Source organism: Vollenhovia emeryi, unplaced genomic scaffold (assembly GCF_000949405.1).
Source record: "Vollenhovia emeryi isolate VEMERY1.0 unplaced genomic scaffold, V.emery_V1.0 DF939153.1, whole genome shotgun sequence".
Classification (NCBI taxonomy): Eukaryota; Metazoa; Arthropoda; class Insecta; order Hymenoptera; family Formicidae; genus Vollenhovia; species Vollenhovia emeryi.
This window is the reverse complement of record NW_011967213.1, coordinates 33,109-58,854: the sequence shown is the minus strand read 5'-3', so window position 1 is coordinate 58,854 and position 25,746 is coordinate 33,109. Positions and strand designations below refer to the sequence as shown.

Sequence of the window (25,746 nt, the reverse complement as noted above, 5' to 3'; positions counted from 1 at the left end):
CGCATTTGCTCGGAAGTGCACGCGTGGACACGGGGGGTGGAGGGAGCGGGGGGGGGGGGGGAGCGAGGAAGAAGGCCCACCTTTTGATGCAGCTGGTGCCTCTGACCCCTTCCTCCTTCGTCGGAGTCTTTGTTGTGAGAGGCCGGGCCCCTCTCAGACCTCATCGCGAACATCAGGGAAACGCTACCTCTTGTAGGATATCTACCTCGGTATATCGGAATACCGATATTCGAATATATCGATTGGCGCTTCCCAGAATTGTTAATTCACTTTGATATCAGATAGGAATGGAGCGCATCGGCGATCTCATAATTTGGAGACGTTGATGTTATCTTCATGTTAGTTTTTTTATTATGACGCAGTGACAATTATCGGTATTGATTTTTACTAAATTGTTGTATTGAAAAAATGTTTCTGGACGTTATTTCGTTGGACGCTATTTTCTTCAAAAAATCGATGTTGTGAGGTATACGAATTAAAAATGTAGCATATATCCGCTATTGTTATTGATTATACCTGTGATATTTGACGAATGAATAGCAGCATTTAACTACTTTCTTTCGAACACTGTTAGACTTACGATTCGACTCGTTATTACAAGAAATAGTACAGCTGAAAATAATCTAAGATAAATATCGAGACGTCCGTTTCGTACATACTTTTAGGCGTTCTACTTTGGTTCTGGATGTCCAGAATTCAACGATACTCTTAAGTTTCTTAGTATTCAGCTTATCGAAAACTGTCGAATATATCTGAATAACATTCGTAATTATATAACACGAAACAGACTTGTCACATTTGCGTTATTACAGATAAGTCGAAAAACTTGCATCAGGGGATTAATTCGCGTCTTTATCTGCATCTGCATTCCCCTCTCTCCAACGTGCCGTCATTATCGAAGACGATCTTATCGGCGCGTATCTCGCGATAGGCGCGATTAACAAAGAAACGCGCGGGGCCACCGGTTACCACCGAGATCTTCATTTCGTTTAATCGGTCCTCGGGCGACCTCGCAAAAAGGAAAAGCCGTAGCAGTGAAAAGGAATCGCGCGAGCGTGTGCACCTGCCCGCCGCGATTAGATGCAACAGGCGAGCGACGAGTTCATTTGCCCTGACGCTCCCGCTTTGTCTCGCGCCAGCAGCGCGTCGAAGACCGGCGGTGCTCGCGACGGCCGCGCTGTCTTGTTTTTCACACAACATTTCGCTAGCCTCGAAAGCTAGCGAAGGGATCCGGGGTCCCGAAGTCGTCGGGGCCGGGTTGCAGCTGCCCATCTGCCCCTGTAATTAAGCGAGCACGCGACTTAAAGCGCACACGCGTCTCGCCGCTAAGCTCGAGCTAAGAAACGCCACTCAGACAGAAACGTTATTTGAAAGCGATAAAAATCATTCAAAAAAAATAGAGAAAAATATATAAAAATGTCAAGAGTAAGGAGAAAGGGAACCAAAGAGCCGAAGATTAAGTTAATAAAAAAGATACGTGCAATATTAAGTTAAAGGAAGAGTAGAAATTAATTATTTCCTGCTTATAAATAAATTACATTACAGTATTTAAAAAAGTAAATTGCATTTTAATGTGTAATTAGATCGATCGCCGCGAACATCTTGACGAGAATAATTGGAAGCAGCAGCAAACACATAATTAATCGGACTAGGTACATACGCTTAAAATGTAATTTGCCGGGAAAATATGAAATATACTAACGATAAGAGTTTGTGTTGAGCTTTGCAATTTTGTGGCTGCAGGTTACATTGAAAATTATTACTCGGGATATCACTACCGTGTTGTTGTTGCCACATGTTGCCGTAACCTGTTGCGTCCACAACGTGCACCTTGCGTGCCCTTAATCCATCAAACACCTTTTCCGATGTACCGTACTGTAAGATGGACAAGCGACAGGTGCGTCGCTTTTTCTGTCGAATTACTTCCGTTTCGGGCAAGAAATTAGGGCAGACGGTAATGCATATCTCGAGGCGCTTTATCGTCGGGTATACCGAGTCTCACCGTGGGACGTATCGCGAGCAATCGCGCGACGACGAAATACGCGAAGTGGTGAGGGTCCACTTAAAATTTGCTCGGGAGAGACTTTACAACGCGAACGAATCCCATTTCAGTCCGTCCACGTTCCCAAGATGTTAAAATTCGCTTTGATGTCATGGGAATAAAATCACCGCTTTTTCCCGGGTTTTACTACCCCGCTTATCCCCCTCCCGATAGAGGATATCCGGTGTGGTGCGCCGGTATCGTCAGCGTTGCGAGCGCATTACTGGCGACCGACCTGCATCGATAAATGGCGAATCGCGCGAGGACAGTCGGGCCGAGCGCGCGGCGATAAATCCATTTACGAGCGGCGCGTAACTACGATCGTTAGGGGATTTAATGGACGCGCCTCATTAGACGTCCATTTTCATCGCGTAGAACCCGCTCGCAAAACGCGCGCACCTTGCGCACCGACCTCCCCGACCGCGATCGCACGGCGTGCTCTACCTTTAAGCTCGCTGCCGGGGCGACAGGTGCGTGGCGCGTTTCTGTCGTTTCTGAATTTCTTTTTTCCTGGCGGAACACGGATGAAAGAGACGCGTCCGAGAGCCCGCGGCCGGCTCTCCCCTCCGTCTCCTCTTCCTTTTTCTCCTTTTGATTTTCCCCCCTCTCCCGCGACGCCAAGGGAGCCGCGTCCCTTTTGTCCCCGTGAATTGACGACGACTTGACCTCAGTCACTCCTCGCGCGAGTGGAGTACAGCATTTAGCCGCTGCTCTCTCGACGATATGGTTTTCCGCTCCGGCGATTTGTTATCGATATATTCTCGCGTCTTATTGTAACACGAGACAAACGTAAACGCACGTATAGCTTTGATATATTGAAATACTACGTCATGTGAATAATGCATAACGTTACGCGCGTATAATATAAATTTATTATATACGCCTTACGCATATACAAGTGTATATTGAAATATGTATGTTTTCGTTACATCATAACGTAGTATGCTCGACAATTAATAACTACAAAACGTCGCTTATCGCGATTAATCGGAAAAATGGCTTTCGCCGTTTATCTTATCAGGGTGTGTTTCGCGCGAACTCTCTTTTCGATTTCCATTATTCCCGCGGAGTGTGTTCGCCGAATAAAAATCGACTCCGTGCCAGTCTCCGACTATCGTCAATGCCGAAAGGAACCGCGATAGTGCTGACACGCCAGATACACGGCGAATTATCTCTTAACGACGTAGCGCGACGTCGTGAGAACGTTCCGCAGGCGGTTATGCAAAGCAGCGAGAAACGCGAATGCCGGGCCGGGAGTCGCGCACACGCTGCCCTACGGCTATACCGAGTAATTTCCTATTCGTTCCGTTAATGGGGGGTAAATCCTGACGTTGTCATATTAATTATTTTATACGACCGGCGGGGAGCTGGTCTTCAAGAAATTAATCACGGTGATGAACGCGGCGGAGGAAAGGGGGATTAATCGTCTTATTTCCCTACCGGCGAGGGAGCGTAACGGTTAATTGTGCAGAGAGGAAAATTTCTTCCCCTCGGGCGAATTTTGGCACTTGGTAATCCGCGCGATTTTCACCGACCGAGAGGCACGCCTTGGCGAGCGGCTAAAACAACCTCGAGGCGGTCACCGCCCTCACCGAGGATGCCCTCACGGCGAAACTATGTCTAATGCCCGCACGCGGACGAAATACGTCGTCGTGACAATGCGACACAATAGAACGTGCGAGCGACGACTTCGGGAAAAGAGTACCTGTGCGTCGGCCCAACTTTTTCAAAAGACAGCCTAATCACCTCCACCTCTTTTTATCACAGAGCCGCGCAACGACCAAAAATATACTGACCAGTAAAGTTATTCTGTGTCCTGTTGGTTTTCTTAACATTAGGTTGCCACGGAATGTCGCGGTAATTGCAGCAGCAGTTTTACATGAAAATCCTAACTTTATTCGCTGTATAATGCTTCTTCGTAGCACCTATTGTGCGCAGAATTTTACGAATGCATTGTCGCTTCACGCGTAAGACGGAATGAGACAATTAATGTGCTCATTTTAGTTTCGTCCGTCTAATTAAAAGAACAAATTCGCGCGGCTGGAATGTTGCTCGATTGCAGACATTCGAGGACGAGCGACTCGTCGTGAGCTGACTTTCTAACTTTTCAGGCTAATAATAGTCGGTTTCGTTCTTTCATCGTTTCTGAATTTGCAACAAGCAGCGATATATACATATATATATATATAATTATATATATTAGATTGCCGTTTTTAATACTCGCAATGTCAATTAACCGCATGCGCTTAACTAACGCTATCATAAAAACCAAATAATTGTAATAATTAATAATTTTGTAGAGCGATAAAATAATAACAATAGTTGTACACCAATGGGTCGTGAATGCGAATAACGTTACATCGAGATATATTCGTTTCCTCTCGCTGAATATGCGTAAATATTAGTCGAGTCGAGGCCACGCAATATGTCACGAGTCGCCTTTCTAACTTCTAAACCAACAGGCGGCCGATTCTTTCGCCGTCGTGTCGCGCTGGCCTCGAGTGCGGATGTGACGTATCGGCGGCATACGGCACGGCCAAATCCCACCACATGTGCGACGCGAAAAAAAATCCGCACGAACCGATCTCCCGTCTTCGACTCGCTTTCGAGCTTTCGCGAAATCATCCTCGAATTTTTTACCGAATTGCCCTTCTCAATTGAGCCTCTAGATATTACGTGTATCACTTTTTCCAAAAACATGGAATTCGGCAGAAGGAAATGTCACGATTTTAAAGAGGCAGCCCTTTGTTAGGAGGTCCGATTCTTTACGAATTTTCTGCGGAATTTTGTTGCGACGTTTTTGTTTCGATTAGCAATATATCAACCGGCTCCTCTACGAGACAGTCTAATTTATTAGTCCCCAATTAGATATGGAATTAGTCGTCTAGATCCCTAGGTGGGTCTCGATCAGTTTCCACTTTTTATTTCAGCGATACTTTTATCCAATATTTATTATAACAGTGGACGCCGTGTGAGGCGAGCGCGTTTTGATCATTCTTGATCTCGCTATAATAAGACGAATTTTTTTTCGGCTCGTTAATTGCCATGCGGGTACCCGTACTCCAGGTATACATGCGTATCGATATTTTCCTGGAAAACTTGTGGTGGGCCTTAATTAAGCCTGCTTGAGTCATATTATTAAGCGAGTGTCACGGAGTAAATGGAGATTTGTGATGACGTCGTAAATCATATTTGACGCAACCGTTGCATCGTCGTCCGTCAAGCACGGATCGCCTTCTTCCTTCCGGTAATAGGTTATTTCCGGTAATTAATTTATTTAAGGTCTTGATTTCTTATTAAAATAATATATTAATTTAATTTAAGATACTGAAAATAAATAATCTTACGATATTGTAATATAGAAATATAGCTTTATATAAACGAACGAATAGATAAAAATACGACGACGATTTCTCTCTCACTCTCTCTTTCGCACGATACCTACATTCTAAGAACTTACGCGCAGTCTCCATTCTGAATGGACAGTCAGTAGTTACATCCGGTGCTACGTCAGACGCGCCGAAGGCAAATCGAAACCGGTGCTGTGTCTTTTTTAAGTATCGAGATACCGTCGTTGTAAGAACGTTTCAATTTAACCGGATCTTTTCTTATTCCAAACATAAACCTTTGAGAAAAGATGCGCGTTTATTTAAAATGAAAAAGAAAATTTTTGTAAATCGCTATAACAAAAGTCAAAACTCGGCGACGGCTATTTAATTAATCGCAGATATTAAGTTGCCGGTGAAATTTATGGCCTCCGTAGAAATTAAAAGGCGGATAAAAATGAAACGGTTTATTGATAACAGAGAGGAGGACCTCGCACGGCCATAATAGCGGTCATAATTCAGAGCCTGAGAGATCTAAACTGTGCCAAGTCCCAGAAAGCCGGATTGAGCTATCCACGAATTTAGAGTCGACAAGGGGATATATACCCGATTCAATTTTTATTGCCTAAGTCGCGGCTTAGTATTCCGATCTTGGACTAATTGCGAATTCATTAAATCGTCGGTGGGCTTATGGCTTCTGTGAAAATTAAAATCCCGCCGGTCGCAGGAGAAATAAAAGCACGACGCGCGCGACCGTGGAGCGGTGTTCCGGTCCCAGTCGAGGCGAGGAAAGGAAGAAGAGAGGTTTCTTATGTGCGAAAAAGGACCCGGGGTATGCTCCGGTAACCGGAGCAGATGTGTCCCGCAAAAGGCGGTTCCTGGAAGTAACCTCGAGAAGAGCCGGCCCCATTGGCGTAGCCGACGTCAATTAAATCGGATCTCCCCGGGTCCTTCGAGGGGGCTCGTAGGGGATACCCGCTCCTTCTTTCTCTCTCGTCACGAGGGAGCCGACGTTGAATTTTCGGCTATCGGCGTCCCCCATAATTAGCTTTGTGTTGGCGGCGACCACCGAATCTGCGATCGACCGCGAGACGCGTGATTAGGCTAAAGGCTGGTAAACGGGGCCGGCGTTAAAATTGCACCTTGCGCAAAGGGGGAAATTATATAAAACGTTTGACTAAATTTGCTACATATCAGATATATACAACACATGGCAAAAATATATCTGTACGTATACAAGGATAAATTCCGAATGGTATACATTTAAAAATTTATCTTTATTTTTATTGTATCGCAATATGATAGTCATCGTGCACTATTAACTATTGCACATTGGTATTCATCTGTCCCTTTTATATTCTTTACCTCTATTTGTGATACTACACCGAAACCTTTTTGTATATCATATATCATGTAAGCCTTCCTTTCCTTTCACAACGGACTCTGGATGTTCTGGGAGGATCTCGGCCGGACTAGAAAGAAGCCACATTTATCTATTAATTTATCTACCTCCAGAAAACTCGTCGCAGGTAGAAATGTCACTTATTGCTGGCCTTTTACCTAATCGCGGCGGCCTAAGTCGAGCCACGCCAATGGCGAGGCTCGAGGAATGCATGGACGGTGATTCTGGTTTTTGTTGCCAGTTATGCCGAGAGGGAGTCTGGCCTTTGTACTTTATTTTTGGCCAGAATGGTAAACACCTTGCTCACAGGCGCTGCCCTTCGATCCTGCACCGCCCCGCCGTCTCTTTTCCTTTCGGTTCCTCCCCCGTTCTCCTTCGGCTCTTTAACCACCTGTGGGATTCCGCGCTAATAGAATTTTTCGGAGCTTCCAATAGGTTTCGGAATCGCGCTTTGCATCGAAAATCGAAACGACTTCAAGCACAGGACGTCATTTGCCACGTCTGTCACCGAGTTTCACTTTAACAGCAATTTTTTTTTTCGAAATCGTATCTAAATCAACACATAAGGCTAAATAATTAAGACACTTCATTGAATACATAAAGAAAGTAACGATCGGCTATTACGGATATTGGAACTTCCATTATGCAACAGTGCGTCGAAATATAACTCAAGATTACGCCGCTTGCGACGCGGCGCCGAAGAAATATCACCTGGATCCCGCGCCTCTCGGGCCGCGACTATCGGGGCCTTCTGCGGCCCTTGTGCTACGCTTCGTATCGATCCCTCATTGCGAACCAGATAAATCGGCAGGCCCCGGCTTCTCGGAATCGACCAGGTAGCGCGGCACGACCACAACGGGGCTCTACCTCCGCGGATCTTTTCCTACTCCCGTTTGATGCTCCATTGTTCTCGTGCCGCGCTGCTCGTCTAAACACACTCCAGCCAAACCGCACTCGGCTTTTACCATGTTTTTTTTTAATATTAAAGCCTTTGCTATTTTTTTTTTATTAAAGTTTGCGATAGAAGATTGATAAAAAAACGGTATAGATTGGTGAAATTAGAGTCCGTGGTGAGCGTTGCTCGAAAACGCGGAAATTGGATCTAATTCAGGCCACGCAAGAAAAAAAAGAGTTGAGAAGCGTCATTCTTCTGACGAGATCACAAAACGATTTTCCCGCATCCCTCCCGCTAGTCCTTTCCCTGCGTGCGCCCGCCGACCACCTGTCGGCGATTTCACCACCCACAAGCCGAAACCGGCATCATCTGGACGCCCTGCGAGCCAAATGAAGAAAGGGAAGGGAAAAAAAAGAGTGGACACACCGACGGCGGAACCACGTGGCTACGTGGTAATTACGATTAATGATCGTAATTACGCGTTCTCGCTCGCGAGTCGCTATCGCGTCGTACTATCTCGTTTTCCCGTGTCACGATATTCGGCGCATGGAGCATTAAAAAAAAATTTTTTAAATAGCGAGTCACATATGCGCCGGGATTATCTTTCTCACGCTCAGGAAAGCGGGACGCGCCGAGGTGCGCGATTCAAAACCGTGCGAACGCGACGGGCGCGCGCGCGCACGCATGAATGAGACGCATAAATGCAGCGCATCTTTCCCGCCTATCGATCGATAGCTATTGACCTAGCTGCCGATACCAATGTGCATCGAGAGCGATCGTAAATTGCCGACCGGAAATGCAACCGTGAGCAACCATGAAGATTGTGTGTTTTTTTTGTACTCTTGTGGTAGCGCAAGACTTCTGACATAATTACATAAGTGCACATAATACGTATCATAATTATGCGATATCCATAATTTCTTCTAATATACCAATTACGAAACTAAGCATCCGTAAAACGGTACTGAGATAATTAAACGGCTCGCGTTACATGAAAAAGAAAATGTAATTTATATTTAAAGGTACTTGGGGGGAAAATGTTAATTTATCGTAAAAATTGACTTCACCCCTGAAATTCTCTATGTTAAATGTCTACTCCTTCCAAACAGACCATCCGATAAAGAACCCTGACGAATGACTGGGATTATATTGTCGAGGCAAAAAATTAGGATTGAAATTAATTGTTTCAAGAATGAAGCAAGAGAGATATTGAGTAAAGTTCGCAGACGGGCTCTTCGTGATTCGCAACCCCGCACGGTTGTCGTTTGTTCCTCCTCCCGTTTTCTTTTTACTCCGATTGTCGGCGTGCATCTCGAATGTGATAAACGACCCGGCGCTTCATTATTCCACGCTGCATAATATCCCGCCGCATCGTCGCCGGCGTACATGTTGTATAACGTGAATCGGCCTCTATCGCGTACGCGGGCGCTCGCTATTAAATTGCGTGCGCTCCGCTACTTGCGTGAATCCTACGCACGCACTCGCACGCATGCGAGCGCCCGTTAAGAAAGTTAATCTCTCGATGCGTTTTACTAGGCCCTCAATTTACTCGGAGGCAACGTATCTGGAGCGATAATTAACGAATGAATATAGACGGGTGGGAATAGTATTAGTGAGCGAATATCTGTACGATTGCGGGTAAAATCGACCCATCCGGAATACAAGTGACAGACTACAAGATGATATACAAATTGCACCCCATACAGGGGGATGTGTGTACATCGGTGTCATTTGGATTCCCAAAGTGCGTCGAAAGGGAAAGTGAAAGCGTCACCTAGCTGGCACCTGCTTTCCCATGACCCATGGCATGCTTCGATACCACCTTTCTCCTCTCTTTTTTTTTTCGATCTTGGATCCTCTGTCATTGGAGACCGAGTATCAATTTATAATACACTAATATCGGGGAACGGAAATCCCAGGGCCACGGACACGAATACAGATTATCATCGATCGGCGTAGATGATGAATCTGATTCTACGAAACTCGACCGACTTCGGTGGTTCGCGAATTCTTAATGGCTCGAGGATAAGAGACAAGTGGCCGCGCTTAACGATAATTGATGGATTAACTGGGCGATCGGATGTCGTTGCAGCGTCGTGCGCAACGTAACGTGATACGTGTAATGTAACGTAATAATGCATTTTAACGTAATGCGAAAATTAAGTAGTGCATCGTGGCGGAGGGTGAGCGCGTCGTGCGTCTACCTTATTATCAGAGCGACACCGGGCACGCTTATCGTCGCCGATCGCATTCGGCAATTATCCCCCTTCGTGAATCATTACGTGTCGTTACGTTACATGTACGCGTATCGTTGCGTGCGTGCGTGCGTGCGTGCACGCGCCGTGAGTGCATTCTGACGAGCTCCGGTGACGAACGACGGTGGGATGCGCATCGTCGCGCGGAGCGTTTTACATGTATGATAATCTGCCAAACAGATCAAACAACGCGTCATATCATAAATATTTATACTACACATTTATCCCATGAATTATTGATTATTGACTTTGTAAATGCGACAAGTGACCGCGTTAAATTTTGGGAGGCAGAAGCAAAATTGCAATTGATAAAAATAATAATTTCGAGATACGTAAGTAGCTCGCAATAATCGTGCTTTCTCAAATAGATGTGGATAATACGAAATGACAATAATGGAACCGAATGTATGTATTAACTCCGTAGCCGAGGGAGCAACGTGACAGAACACGAGAACGAGTAATAAATATAATTATACAAGAGAATAATAGACCCGCGTGATTTACCGTAACTGACAATGGCGCTATTAAAATTAAATAAGCTGCTTCGCCAAAGGGAAAAATTGCACCAAGGAACGAAAGTAGGACACAATATGACGGGCCCGTTCTGCCTATAGCAGAGTAACAGCGCTTTACACATCGCCGCTGTCATTACGTCGTCGCTGTCCTATCCTTTCGGTGTGTACGAGCCTTTGTTTCATTCACCGACGACCGGCGTACGAGAGAGGAGCCGGCGCGAATGGCGAGCGTACGCACGCACGCACTCGAGCGCGGAACCCCTTCAAGGATGAGAGCGAGCCGAGGAGAGGAGAGAGAGGGACTCCCTCAGTTTGTGTCTTCCCTCGAGCGCACATCCTCTTCCATTCGGCGAGGACTTTAATTTGGCTCGTACGCGATTACTACGACGACGACGACAGACGGATCACCTTTCCTCCGTTCCCCTCGCGCTCGCGGATGCGATTCTAACGCGAATTTGCATTTTGTATATGTATTTTATCGCATAATCGTGTACCTCTCCACGCGTGGTTAGACAATCGGGGAAATGTCTGGCTGTCTCTTACAAAATATTGCCAGTTTATGGCAATAATAATTCTGGCAAAACTTGTATGTATAGAGGGTCTATAATTGACAATCTATAATTTAGGCAATTCTGTGATTTTGTGTGCGAAATGTAAAAGAAACGTTTTAAAAAGCGCGCGCACACAGACGTGTATAAGATACATATCAAAGTGCGCGCATACATCAGAAACGCGGCGTATGAAATTATATTTGGGATTCTGTCCCGAATGCCTGCTGTGAATTATAGAATCCGAAGTGGGCTTACACGAAAACCACATGAAATATTCAATGTTACATAGCATGACTAACGTTATTAACACGTGCCTCTTGAAATTATGAACATTTAACAGTTTCCGTTTCCAGTTAAAGCTACAGTTGTTCCAGGTCATAAAATCGCACGACCAGTGCTGTATATAATATGTAGAATATTACACGGAGAATTTTCTCTTATAATTTACCTTGAAGATTTAGTAAAACGTATGATAAAATTTACAAAAACTGTCGTAAAATTCTCCTCAAAATGCGAAATTGTCCCACGATTACGTGATTTTCGGAATAAATTTTAAGAGAAGATTCTCCCCGTCTACATATGCAATATAACAAAGAAAGAGCGACGAAATTTTATACTAACATTAAATGAGACTGCGTTAGCACGTATATGTGTGTTCAAACGTTTTCCAAATTATATATATTACAAAATAATTTTAACATTCGGAATATGTCATAATGCACAAATCTTTCGTTAGTTCCTGATTTATAAAAGGATAGATAAAAAGGAACTTTTGTAAACCAAGTCCCACTTTCTGGCTGTATGCTAAAGGTAATAAAGCATATATATATATATATATATATAAAAGGATAGATAAATCATATATTCGTATGTTCCCCATCATGAAGATCGTAGTAACATAATAAAAATGCGCAAGCAGGTAACAATGCATAATGTATACGCATCTAATAAATCATATATATGTCTACCTTAATTAATTACCGTAGTGCACATATAACATCTATAATAGTAATATATATTCTTTATCCGCGGGTCTTATCGTCCAAGATCCTCCGCAGTATGCTCCCTCGTGCTTTAATGACGAAACGGAGCCACGTTACCCGGTTTCGTCACAGCTGAGCGATGGGAGGCGAGCAGCCTCGGCGGATTCAATGGACTTTTGATCAAGACGAAGGACACGTAGTACTCGTCGCGCGTTACTCCCGCCGTGTAATTTCACGGTCGAAAGAGAACGGGGGTACTACGACGCACTCCAGAGAGCGGACGTAGTAACCTCGCTAGAGAAAGGGTAGACCTCTCTTTCTGTCTCTGTCTTTCTCCCCCCCCCCTCTCTCTCTCTCTCTCTCTCTCTCTCTCTCTCTCTCTCTCTCTCTCTCATTCGAAACTCGAAACAGAGATCAAGGCTGCGTGAATTTCGACGAAGTCGCCGTTGCACCTGTGCATAATTATCGACGATTAAAGGTGCTTCAATGCTCCCGCGTTTAAAGGGACGCACTCGGGTCACGCGTTTCCTACTAGCCTGCGACGAGACTGCTTCTCTTCGTAGAAAATGGGTGAATCTAACGGTTCTCTGACGAATCTCTCGCCGACTCTCTATGTTAGATTATCTCTGTGCACTACGGTAATTAATTAAGGTAGACATATATATGATTTATTAGATGCGTATACATTATGCATTGTTACCTGCTTGCGCATTTTTATTATGTCACAACGATTTTCATGATGGGGAACATACGAATATATGATTTATCTATCCTTTTATAAATCAGGAACTAACGAAAGATTTGTGCATTATGACATATTCCGAATGTTAAAATTATTTTGTAATATATATAATTTGGAAAACGTTTGAACACACATATACGTGCTAACGCAGTCTCATTTAACATAGAGATTAAATGTTCGCTTTTTAATGTAGCTGAGACTGCACGATAGAGCATCTTATTCCGAAATAAAAAAAAGATTTGCGAGATCTCGCCTCTTTCGGTAACGAGGAAGCGAAACGAGCTGAGGCTAGAACCTGTAGTAGTAGAAGATCGCAATTCACGGTGACCGCGTATTATTGTATATCTCTCGCAGGAATAGAGTGTTAATCGCGAGGTACTAATCGAACGGCATCTGTCTCGCTTTGTTGCAGAGGTGGGAGCAGCTGGTCGTCTCCAAGCTGAAGTGGGAGCTGTCCGCGGTGACGCCGGGTGACTTCATAATGCACATCCTCAGCAGACTGTCGATGCCGCGCACCTGCGATATCATGATGGTCCGGAGGCACGCGCAGACCTTCATCGCTCTCAGCGCCAGAGGTGAGAACGACAGATCAATATGATCCATCCAGAGAGACTTGAGTAACGGGGAGTCGCAACAAAATTCCCCTTGGCGTTGTCGTCACTGAAGAAGGAGGTGACTTCCAATCCTTATCCTCCTTTGTTCGCACACTCGAGCCCACAGACTAGCGTCTATGGTTTTCCGAGTATCGGGGCGGTCGCCACGAACGTTTTAAGCGGGACGATGAACGACGCGTCGTAGCACTTTTCCGAAGTGTTCGTACGCACGTTGCGTGCTACCGTATGCGTATGTGTGACATTAACAACCGGCGACGTGAGTCGTTAACATACCTGCGCATTAATGAACATGTGCCACGAAAGTGCGTCGTAGAGCGCACACCGATGGCGGAAACTGTCACGTAACAGTCACACGAATCGCTCCTTTGCTTTTCCTCGCTCCCCCCCTCCCTCTCTCTCTCTCTCTCTCTCTCTCTCTCTCTCTCTCTCTCTCTCTTTCTTTGTTAAATGGGTCACGCATATACATATAGACGAGGTCGTCAATAATGCGGTTGCTTAAGAGATTGCTAATCCGTTATTACGGTTATTTGCATCTTCCGTCTATACTCGCGCGCATTAGTTTCGAAGGAAGAGAGGAAGGGCCTGTGCGTGCCCTATCAAAAATAAGTAGTATAATTTTTCCGTACGATGGCACGGTGTTATCATTTTTAAGTGCTGTTACTGGTCATCGCTACGCCGTAGAGCCTCTGCGGTATCTGTGCTAACAACGGTGGAAGATAGGAGTGTACATTTTCTAGCAGCCAATAAATATTACAATGTAAATTATTATATACATATATAATAATAATCATGTATTGTTATTGTAAGATCACTATTGCGTAGAGAAATCGTTCGAGTTTCCTCTCATTTTGAAGCTTCCTTAAAATCGAAAAGACTTGTCCAATGCTGGGAATCCTTCTTTATCGCTAAAAATGTCACTAAAATTGGTTCTGAAGGAACCTTATTGGCAGAAAGAATCTTTTAGGGGCGCTTTTATCGGTAAAAGAGGATTCCAAATGTGGGCCTATATCGCAAAACGGAATGCGATAAATGTGAAAAATGCTTTTGTGAAATATTCCGCGCCTTACAAGATAAGGAGGATAACTTTAATTGTTTTTGAATGTATTTAAATACTGACTTGGAGACTTGTATGAAGGAGTAGAGTAATACAATCTTAGCACTCTCGCGATTCACAATTTTTAACTCGATAACTTATAACTTATCTTTATTTATATCTTTTGGAAACAGAAGTAAACTTACAGTCAATAGATGAAGAGGTTGAACCTATTTTTCTATTATTTTTAAAAGCGCGAGAGACGTAGGAGAAGATTGAATCAAACTGTCTTCCTTGGTCCTTAAACAAAAATTTGCTTCTCAAAGATTGTTATAGACCTTCGTGATTCACGTCTATTGTTCTTGATTCGTGACGGGAACAGAGAGAAAATCCGTCGGGAAGCATGCGACGAGATTGACAGATTGATACTACAAGAAAGATCGAGATCAGCCATGTTTAAATGTCTGGATGCGGCTCTACGGCTGCAGACACATGAGTGCAACCCGTGTGTCTCTCCACTCTCCTCGTCCTCCTCTTCCTCCTCTAATGTGACCGTTCTTTGCGCCATCCTCTCTTTTTCTCGATTCTCTATCCCGTAAGTTCGCATCGGTCGGTCGGTCGGTCGGTCGGTCGGTCGGTTAGTTGGTTGGTTGGTGGGTTGGTGGGTTGGTTGTTATTACAACCACGATGGCAAAAAAGCGGTAGCGCGCGGAGAGGGCCTTCGTTGGTCCTGGTGCTCGTGTTGGGCCGCGGACTCTCGGCGGGCTCGAGACAGAGCGCGAGAGAGAAAAAGAGAAAGAGTAAGAGAGGAGAACACCACAGGACGAGGTCGCGGATTGTTTCTCACGGACCAAACTAGGCAGTGCCGCACTCGGACGGCGCTCCGCATTTTTTTTTTTCCGAAAGAAAGCGAGACGATAAGCCGACTCGAATTTTCCGCGAAATCGCCAGAGGGAATAAATAGCCGACGAAAAATATACGAAGCCCCGACGACAGGTTGCACACTGGGGTACCCGGCGGGTACCAAGCCGTGTTACGCAAGATGAGATAGATTATAAGAAGGCCGAAATATCTAAAACATTCCGTTTCGAATTCCGTTAGCAACTCATTCTATGTACTGTTATAGATTGCTTGTGGATTTTACATATCTGCATAAACACCTACATCCACATGACTTTTCCAAAGATCGCGCACGATATTCGTACTTTTAAGACTGGTCGTTCCAACTTCTTGGTAAGTTAACTAATAGTTAAATCATGTACATATGTCTTTGTTTTGCCTTCAGATTAAACGAAGACGTATAATAATTTAACTATTAGTTCATCAAGCGGTTGGAAAAATTGCAGCCCCGAGTCTATGGAAGAAATTAAGTTGCGGGAAACGATTGCTTGAAGCGAGAACAGACTCGCGTACGAGAAGTGTACCCGTCGAAACTCGATATGTTGTACGGCGACGTGTACCCGTGAATTATTATTTGTTTACACGCAGTGGCGGCGAGAACTGCCGCCGGTCGTGATTGTCATGAGCGACGGGAAGTGACAACGCGAGGTGTGTAGCTTAGATTATGTAAGCTAAACACTCTCGCGAGGATTGAGTTTCGGTACGCACAAGTACTGGTGCAACGCGATAATTTCGTCTGATGTTCACATTCCACGGCTATCTCCGCGCCCTGCCTCTCGCCCCGTAAACACTCTCCGCGTCTTCTCCGTACTCCCTTATTAAACTGGTTTTACGTATCTGCATGCCGTGCACGCTCTTAATTTCACCGGTTAATAACCGCGACGTTCTCTCCCCGGGCGATTTAATTGCCGATCAGCCACGATCGTCTCGAAGCGTAACGCGAACGAGCGCATTGACGCGTCGTGCACGCCGCGTTTGCATTTTCACTAAGGCCGTCATGTGTGATCTTTATCTGGTGAATTTATCTAAACTAATATATCGATTATTTCGTATAATCACTGAACACTCGTATTTTTTCCCACATTAAATGTCACATCAACTTATCTTCGAACACTTTCTCAGTGACTTTCCCTGACTATTTCGATACAGTTATTGCTTAGAGAAAAAAAACAAGCTAGAATTTGCGAGTATTATATATCAAATATATTAATTTTCTTACTAAAACTTCAAACATTTTTAGTCGATTTGAATATGTAAATCTCTTACCCTTAGAATAGGCGGGTATGAAAAACCGATATGAAAAACACTGACGTGGGTGTAATTACTGTCGCCTCTGACAACTTCGGTCTCTAAGGGCGCATCGGTAACGGCGATACCGCTGTGAAAATCGCGTCGTTAAGATGACGATCGAGAAGGTCCCCGGTCGGCGCAGATGTTAACGATATCCCGCATCCGTCCAGGACCCGTCGAGGATCGCTCGGGCTCGCGTTGAAATGCTAGAACTTTCTTCCTGAAGAAACGAAAGTGACGTCTCTCTGGACAAAGGGGCTACCACGTGCCCCGCGTTCCGTCCGTTCCCGCCCCCGTCGTAAATCTGTCGCGTAATTTCGGGGAGCTATCCGAGGAATCTCCACGAAAGTGGTTTTCTCCCCGTCACGATTGTTTGCCAACTGTAACTGGGGTAAATAATGAAGGGTGTACTTAAGCGAGATAAACGCCCGTGAAGAAAGATCATCCATAAAGAAGATGGGCTTGCGCCACGAAAGTCAATGAAGTTTAGCAGAGAAAGCAATTATTAATGTATAACATCCTTCCTTCTCGGCGCTGCTTCAATTAATATACTTCTTCTTCAAACGCAACAGACTCATTTTTCCTCGATTTCATAATACAGTTTATGTCGTATGTGAATCGTCTTACGTAACTTGGTATGCACTAGACATCTATCATAAGGGAAGCGACACATCACCTCGATGCACGACGACGAAAACAAAAGGAATTTATAGGAAGCGTGCGGCATTACAAAATTTTCATAGCGTAATTTTGTTTTGTGCAGAGTACAAGTTCTCCATGTACACGCCGAGCATGATCGCAGCTGCGAGCGTAGCGGCGGCGTTACACGGGCTGGATTGGACCGGGAAGAGCGGCTACGGACTGGCCGGCCTCCTGGACGAGCTCACCCGCATCACGGCCATCGAACAGGTGAGTAACGTGCGTATCAGAAGGGTTGCGCGTCGCACGTGCGATGCAAAGTGGAAGACCGCGGCCCGCCTGTCCGCGGAAACGTCTTCCCTCGACGTTTTACAGTCGCCCCGAAGCGAACGCGACGTCTCGCGATGAAGCATCCTCGAGTTCCCCAAGCCCGGCGGAGGCGGAGGAGGACCCCGCCGGCTGCGATGCGCGCCGGTCGATGTCTGGCGTCCGGGGCCCGCCGTCGCCGAGGGGGGACGCGGAATCGGCAAGAAACGCTGGAACTTGCCCTTCGCAAGTCTCGACTCGTGGTTGAGACAGACCTCGCGGAACGCAAAAAGCGCGACGGGAAGTGTGCGGGAAGGGTGCAACAGGTGCCGGGCATATGTTCGCGCGCGCGCGGGGAAGGGAAAAAATTGGCGGGGGAGCCCCGCGGAGTGTCTGCGCTGCGGGCCCCGTATGCGCGCCGTCGAAGACGAGGTCGCCGTTCCGTCTCTTTTCCTTTTCCCCTTGCTGTCCCCTTACTTTCTCCTTTCTCTCCTTTTTCTTTCTTCCTTTCTCTCCCTATATATGCCTAGCACAGTCATTGTAGAAATAAGAAATTAGAAGTAAGAAATAAGAAGGGAAAGAGATTAGGGGTAGAGATTAGAGAGAGTATGAATGAGAGTGTGGATGAATGAGTGGTTAAGGAACTTTTGTAAACCAAGTCCCACTTTCTGGCTGTATGCTAAAGGTAATAAAGTGCGCGAATGAATGAGGCCCTGCATGGAGTTCGTGACCCGTAGGCACAACATTTTCAACGACCAAGTTGTCCTCGTCTGTCTGGATCGCCAGAGGGCCAGGAAGACGTCCTCGCGTCGGCAACCGGCCTTCTTGGACATTCATGACCTTAGACTGTAGACTGCACGCTGCGAAAGACGTTACGAGCTTTGAGCCCGACGGGGTTAATGCGTAACACTTTAACCTGCTTGATCCCATAAACGAGAAGTTAGCCCGAGGCGAAAACCTATGTCATTCAAGTCATCATTAAATGTGTCAAATGCTCAATTTCTTTGTTCTTTTCCGTATGCGAATGCTCAGCGTCATATTCTCAATGCTACAAGTCATAATTAGCTCATGAGTTGCGGTCAGACTTGTCATCTAAGTACTCCTTGTCATATTTTGTAGCGTTGTGTCATACAAGAGCTCTTTTACCAGCTCACCAGCTCCATTACCAGAGCTCACTATAGACCAGCTAAAACAACATTTTCGCGTTTGTACCTTACTTTATATGGAAGTTCATTTATTACAAGATAAAGAGGCCAAATACTAAATTTTTTGGATTTGAATACAGGTACACCATCACTGTTCCACAAAAAAGAAATATTAGAATTACTAGAGAGAAAGCCATTTCTAACTTCCTCTTGATACAGCTGGCCATCATATATGTCTTCTATATTATCAATTGACACTTTCTTTCTCGTAAATCTACACATAATTCTAGAGCCATCGGAGTTCCATCAGCATAGCTGATATAAAATAAGATAATAAACGACGAGATCATTATCCTTTTTATTACAATACGTCGTTTCCTTGTTTCAGGATTATTTGCAAGGCTGCTTAGAGCAGATCGAGGAGATGATCTCGCAGGCCGCGCACGTGGGCACCGAGGGTCCAGGAAACGGAAGCGGGCACCAAACAATGAGTGCCGGAGTTCCGAGCGCGCCGCAGAGGCCGCTGGGGGACCAGAGCAACACGAGTCAGGAGAAAATATTGGAGCACGAGAAGGCAGGCACGCCGACCGACGTCAGGGATGTACATTTTTGAAAACCGCAGTAGGGGGACACTCCGTAGGGGCCGACACATTGGTGAGTCTAACAGCCGAGGAGAAGTTACCTTCCAGCGAAGAGGAGGATAACGATGTTAACGATGATGGACAGCCAGAAAAGAAGCGGAGGAGAGTCGCCGAGGATATACTGGATGCGAAATGTAATACGGAACCAGCTGGTTGCCATTCGGAGCGAGAAACTCCTCCCGAAGAATCTCGAGATCGAACTTGATCACTCCATTAATTGCGTTTGATTGGAAACTACGACGCCAATTGCCGTAAGCCGGAAGCATGCGTAGAACACGTTTTGAATCATGGATATGAGGTTTATTTCGATATGAGATTGGCAGGGCGTACCTATGCAAGGGATTTTTTACATTCTTGGATTTATTTCGAAGATCGCATACGCACGATACGTTCTAGATCAACTGGAGCAACGAAGAGTTTTGGTTTTTTTCCCCCATAGTTACGTCCGACTATATAATGTCTTGTGTATTATATATTTATTTGACGTATGCGTTCATCGTTTATCGGCGATATATATTTCACGTTTTAATCGTATTTTACAAGTTTATTTACCGAAATCGCTTCGACTTCGCGAGATCACAAGTCAGCAAGTCGAGGAACAGTCGGCTCGCCGACTTTCTGATCAATTTCCAATTGAAGGACGAGCGATTCAGTTAGTGACTGAACAAACGTACGTTTCAATCGCAAAACCATTGTTTGCGATGTCAACTAGGGGAACAAACGAGATTAAACGACGAAATTTACACCGCGACTAAAAACGCTCTCGAGATAATGCGAAAGAAACGCGAGGGGTTGACCACTGGGGGAGAGAGATCCATTTGTGTCTGAATCTGCGCTGTTCCGATGTGTGTCGCCCGTAGATAAAAAGGAAAAAAAAACGGAAAGAGAAAAGAGCGCAGGAATCAGGTAGGCGTGCTGTTTGGGGGAAGGCAATGCAATACGCTTTACGCATCCGTAATTTCGTAATAGGACATAACACTTAACTTTTAGGCAACGAGACAAGAAAGTACCGAAAAAAAGACGAAAAGGACGATATAAGTTGGAGGAGGAACTCGTTCTCCGCGCGCGAGCACTAAAAAGAAAAAAATTCACTTAGTCATATTCAGAGTCATTTAGCGTTTTGTACATACATAGGCACGTATAGGCGTACGAATAAATGAATATATATATATTATGTCGAAAAAAAAATATATATCTATATATACATATGTAAACTGATGAGGGAGAAAGGGAGAGAAACAAAGAGAATGCACGATAAAGGCGAAAAAATGCGAGTTAACAATCGATAGGAATACTTGGACTGTATTGCTTGCGATATTGAATTATATTATGTGTAACATAACTTGAATAAATAATCTAAAAAACTGCTAACTTTTACTCAAGAGAAATACGGCTCTCTTTAGAAATCATTTGGCGACCGGTCAGAAGGACCGTTTTGAACATTTTATTTCTATCGAATTTCTAGGAGAAAGTTAAAGTATGTACGGAACATCAAGTTGAAGTGCAGTCGCAAAATACTTCAGCGAAACCGTTCTTTCCGTGAACGAATACATGCAGATATTTTTTTTAATGGCAAAGGTATTCGTTTTATTTTTTTTTCTAGAAAGAAAACTCATGGGAAACGTAACAAAGTCTGTGATGTACAGTGCGAAACAGGTTTCTCGAAATTTTTCATCGCGCGATACGGTCCGATTGCTTCTAGTTTTGTAAAGTTTCACACTTCGACTAAGGTTTATCCAAATGATGAGCGACGCGAGTCTTTATGCTCGAAGGATTACGACGCGACCGTTCGCTTATCCCGCTCGGTTCCTAAGAAGGGTTTGCGCCAACCCCTCCCGCGTATGCGTAACGTAATGCGAAACGTAAAAAGAATGATTCGCGATGTGTATGCGTGTATCACCGTTACTGCTATGTGTGCGTGTGTGCGTGTGTGTGCGAAAGGGGCGAGAGTGAAAGAAAATAAAGGAGAGCGGAGTTATAACAAGAGAGAAAGAGAGGAACAATCGAGCAAAAAACCAAAAAAAAATTGACTTACTCCCCCTTTCGAGAAAATGTCGTTATATTATAATCCGTGGTACATGTATCTCAAGGTACGTCCGTCGTTTATGCGGGCGTGTTGGACGGCTGTATATACGTATAGATAGGCTGTATGATTTAAGAATTAATGCGTAGCGAGTTTAAGGGGGGAAAAAGAAAAACTAAGCGAATCTATGATAAGTGGGAAAAAAATGAATGATATTTCACGAAACGAACGATATGAGAAGAATTTCGTCGAATCACTGCGATGAAAGACAATCGGAGTCCAATAGTTTCTTCACCGCGTTTCGACTACATATCGTTTAGAAAATATGTGTCTGCGAGTACTCCTGAAAGAAGCTTCGCTTAGAGGGTATCGCGCGATCGTTTGATTCTCGAATTATTTTTACGCGTATATAAATGGTCCTGATTGCGCGATGCCTCCTACGATTCTAAACGTCGTTCGGAGCGACGTGGCGAAACTAACGTGTGATGGTCGTGCGCGTCGACGGAGGGGGACCGATGTCCAAAAAGTAGATTGGAGCTGCTAGTACTTAACGGGAGTCATGCAAGAGGTCTCAAAGGTCCGGGACGGGACGAGAGTTTCGCGCCCGTGAAAAATCTCGCGATCGCATCTGAGATCTCATCGCATCTCAGAGTCTCGGGGAACGGGACGTTCCGTCTCGTCTCTCGAGGTCACATGATTTCGCGTGAAATTGTCCCTGCGTTCCCTGCGTCTTTTACGTGTCCTACGTCTACGCGACGCGCGGCTCCGAGGATCTCCGCGCGTGAGAATTCGCGAGCCGGCTTGAGCGGAAACGCGAAGGATGTGCGTATGCGTGTACCGTTTATACCGAAGGAAAAGAAAATCGGGCGCGTCAATACGAAGAATACGTATCGCGTAGCTAGTAAGGTCTCTCGCTGGACGAGTCGGTCGAGTTGGCTCGAGCAGAGGCACAGGGAACGACGAGCGATAGGGTCCACGTGGCGCGGATCTGGTAGCTTCCGGGGACGATTATTCGCGAATCGGCCTGGACTGTCCGAGCGCGCGTGCACGCGTGAATCGACTCGAAGAAGGCACGAAGATATTAAAAGACTTTGGAGATCGCTGAAGTTCACGCGTGAATTCCATCGGGGATTGGGGAACAAAGAGGGTGCCCAATGTGCCACGAAGCTAACTAGGGCACTAATTAGCTGCGTAACGTCAATTTAACCAAATCCTAGTACAATGTAACCGGAGTCGAGTAATACAAAGATATCGCAGGAGATCTGCACGGCTGATCTTTTTTACCTTATATTTCCTTTTCTTTACCTACTTCTTGGTTTTGGATACTCGGCGCATGAGTATCGTCGTCGATTACGCGTCTTTCTTCGAACTCGACGTTAACGTTATCGTGCAACCGACGCAATTAATCGATTCCAATTCGGCAGGAAGAAACCCATTCTCACTGTAAAATTTCCGAATCGAGAAAATCCAATTTGAAAAAGAAACCGTATAGTTTTTTTGGAGACTGAACTCCTTTCCTGTAGAATATTGCTGCAAGTTAAGAAATATTCGTATTGTTCAGTACTCGCTTTTATAATAAAGAAAAATCTTTTGTCTTGAAAATAATTTTTAATAAATAAATATATATTGATTACACATAAATTAATTAAACCCTTAAGCTACTACACGTAACTAGTGGTAGCTTTCTGCTGTATAGAAACATGCGAGAATATCTTCATATGTTTCTATTTGTATTTGTTTCATCGAAAGACGTTTTTATGACAGTATTACGCGATACGATGAAATGGAAAGTTGGAAACAGCGAAACACCAATAATCGCGGCACTAATATCGTTAACTCATGCTTCACAAAATTGTGCGTACAGCGGCGTAGCTCTGCGTCTAGCTCAGCCGTAGCTTAAGGGTTAATCGCGTGTAAGAAAGAAGAGTGAATGAAATTACGTCAAATTTATGAAAGTTTTGAAAATGAGAATTTTCTTCAAGGAATCTGTCAATATTGCGAAATAATTACGTATTATTAATCGAGGATTATTAACTGCGGAATTGTACAGTTTTAAGAGAACACTGGAGATAGCATTTTATTCATCTTGTTGCGTTCGTATGTGTATGTACATATATGTAACTAATGTAATGCAAAGTGTTAAGAGACGATTTATTCGTTCGCTATATGCGTTGAATTTCGCTCGAGCCGAAATGTAATCCCGCGTAATCCATCGTAGGTTCCTAACGGGAGACGATAGTATATGTCTGTCGAAGAAAAAGATGTGGGATGCGAGCGTGATGTGCGCGTTTAGCGTTTAAGCAACCGAGATGTATATAGAAGCGATAATGCTGAAGGGAAAAACCGAGCTATGGAGCATTGTGTAATCCAATCCAATCCAACATGTTGTCGATCGACTAATCTCGTTAACTTTACTCAGTCAGACAAGATGACGTTTTTAACGTTACGTAAAAAAATAAGGTGTATCTATTGTCTGAAATAGTATCGTTTTTCTTGAGGAAAGCTGACGAGATTAGTGATAATTTTGAAAATTGATGACGGAAGAACGTGGAAAAAATGGAGAGAGAAAAGATGAAATGTAAAGTTCAATGTAGGTAGGTGCGATAGTAAACCAATGGATTAAGTTTTCTTCTTATTGTTATAAGAAGGAGAAGATCGCCCGAAAAGAACTCGAGGTTCAATTCTTCTCATAAGCAAAGAAATAATCTCCATGTGTGATATGCATAAATCATGCACGGAAACCATTCTCCATGATCGGTGATTCATTTTGCGTTTATAATTATGAACATGTAGACATAAAGACACATACACAACTCGGTTAGATACGTGTATATTTTCCCTCACATTTTCACGAAACTTTTCACTGATCTGTCAAGTGTCAAATGATTTTTCGTTTGTCTCTTCTTCGTTTTTTTTTCTTGCATTATTAATAGCGCAATAGGGAGTACCACACTGATATACCTCAAATCACACTTCGCCCGAGATATTATTCATCGAAGATTGTATCAGATCTACCGTACTTTTTTTACCGAGTCAGCAGGAAACGAAACATTTCATAATTGCGTTACTTTTAAAGATAGCACGTAAATTACTTATTCTTTTAATACATAGATGAGAATTGTACTATGTAAAAGGCCCGGCGTCTGTGTACATACCTTATGCGTATTCGCGTCATCGCAATCGATTGAAAATAAAGCATCGGTATTTTATACAAGTGTTCTGCGTATTTTCTTTACTCAAGCACTTTTCGTCTTACCTATGCAATTTCCTTCGTTAAGATAAAAAAAGTAATAACAAATATAGTTTTTTCCTTTTAGCAAGTTTGTTTTCCAAACTTAAATAATATTAAGTTACATGTTTAGATCTATTAATATTTGCTTTAAATGAAATAATTAAATTAATATCGCAAATTAATCAATTAAATCATGAAATATATACATAGTCTCTTACGTTATTTAAAAAATATTTTCCTTTAATTAAGAGAGAATTTTGTAACAGTGCTTTTTCTTACATAAAATAAACACATTGTATTTTCCATATCTCGCAATACCTATAAGCAAATATACATATATAATTAAAAGCAAGAGAATATAACGTTTTATTACATTATTTATTATTATTTATTTACATTTATAATAGTCATGAAGAAGAAACTGTACACCTAATTATAATCGAGAAATTATACTCGAAAACTTATAGGATCTAAGTCTAAATTGTTTAACAACATTATTTTTGTTATTATATTTTTAATTTTTACACGATATGCTAGAAAATTCAGCTAAATGTTTACATATACATTTTGATGTAACAAATTTCACAGTGTGTCATTTGTAGAAAAAAATATATCTATAAACATAGTTACATTGATTTTAAATCTCTAATAATGTTAATATTAGAAAACCTTTCCTTAATAATAAGAAACTGGAATGTTATAACATGAAAAAGAATAATCCTTTTTAGGACTGTCATATTGATTTGAAATCAACTATAAAATAATCCTGCGTACATTTCTTTCGAAGAGACGTTTTCTTCCGCTAAACAAGCTTTAGAAATGCATCGAAGTTTATCATGCGATATACGTTTATTAATTATTCTTTGTGCAAGACTCAATTTGTGATTCATGATAATTATCACCGTAGAAAATATCACGACAATTATCATCGTACAAAATAAATCCCCCTTATTCCTAGCTTTCGCACCTCGAAATACTATTTATCTTAATGTATGTTTTAAATACATACCTGAGAAATTAATGCATTGTAGAATCGATTTTTAAGAATATACCCAATTCAGTTTTAATCTTCAGACAACTAACGTTCGTTCAAACAAATAGCAATCAGGAGACTGACGACGAAGGGAACAAGGACAGTTCATAAACAAATACATTTATATCAAGAGGCACGGTGTCTCGTGCCAAGTATACGCGTAGCGAATATACGTGTGTA

At 43.6% G+C, this 25,746-nt stretch overlaps 1 protein-coding gene across 1 annotated transcript in view; it reads left to right on the top strand.

Moving 5' to 3' along the window:
• The window catches only part of LOC105565318 (G1/S-specific cyclin-D2), a 40,919-nt gene extending 21,580 nt beyond the window's left edge, over window positions 1-19,339 (top strand). The window contains exons 3-5 of the mRNA XM_012018409.1: window positions 13,123-13,285; window positions 17,311-17,456; window positions 19,026-19,339. Of these exons, the coding sequence (XP_011873799.1) occupies window positions 13,123-13,285; window positions 17,311-17,456; window positions 19,026-19,250 (534 nt within the window). The 3' untranslated portion in view covers window positions 19,251-19,339. The remainder of the gene's footprint in view (window positions 1-13,122; window positions 13,286-17,310; window positions 17,457-19,025) is intronic.
• Window positions 19,340-25,746: the final 6,407 nt, after the last annotated feature.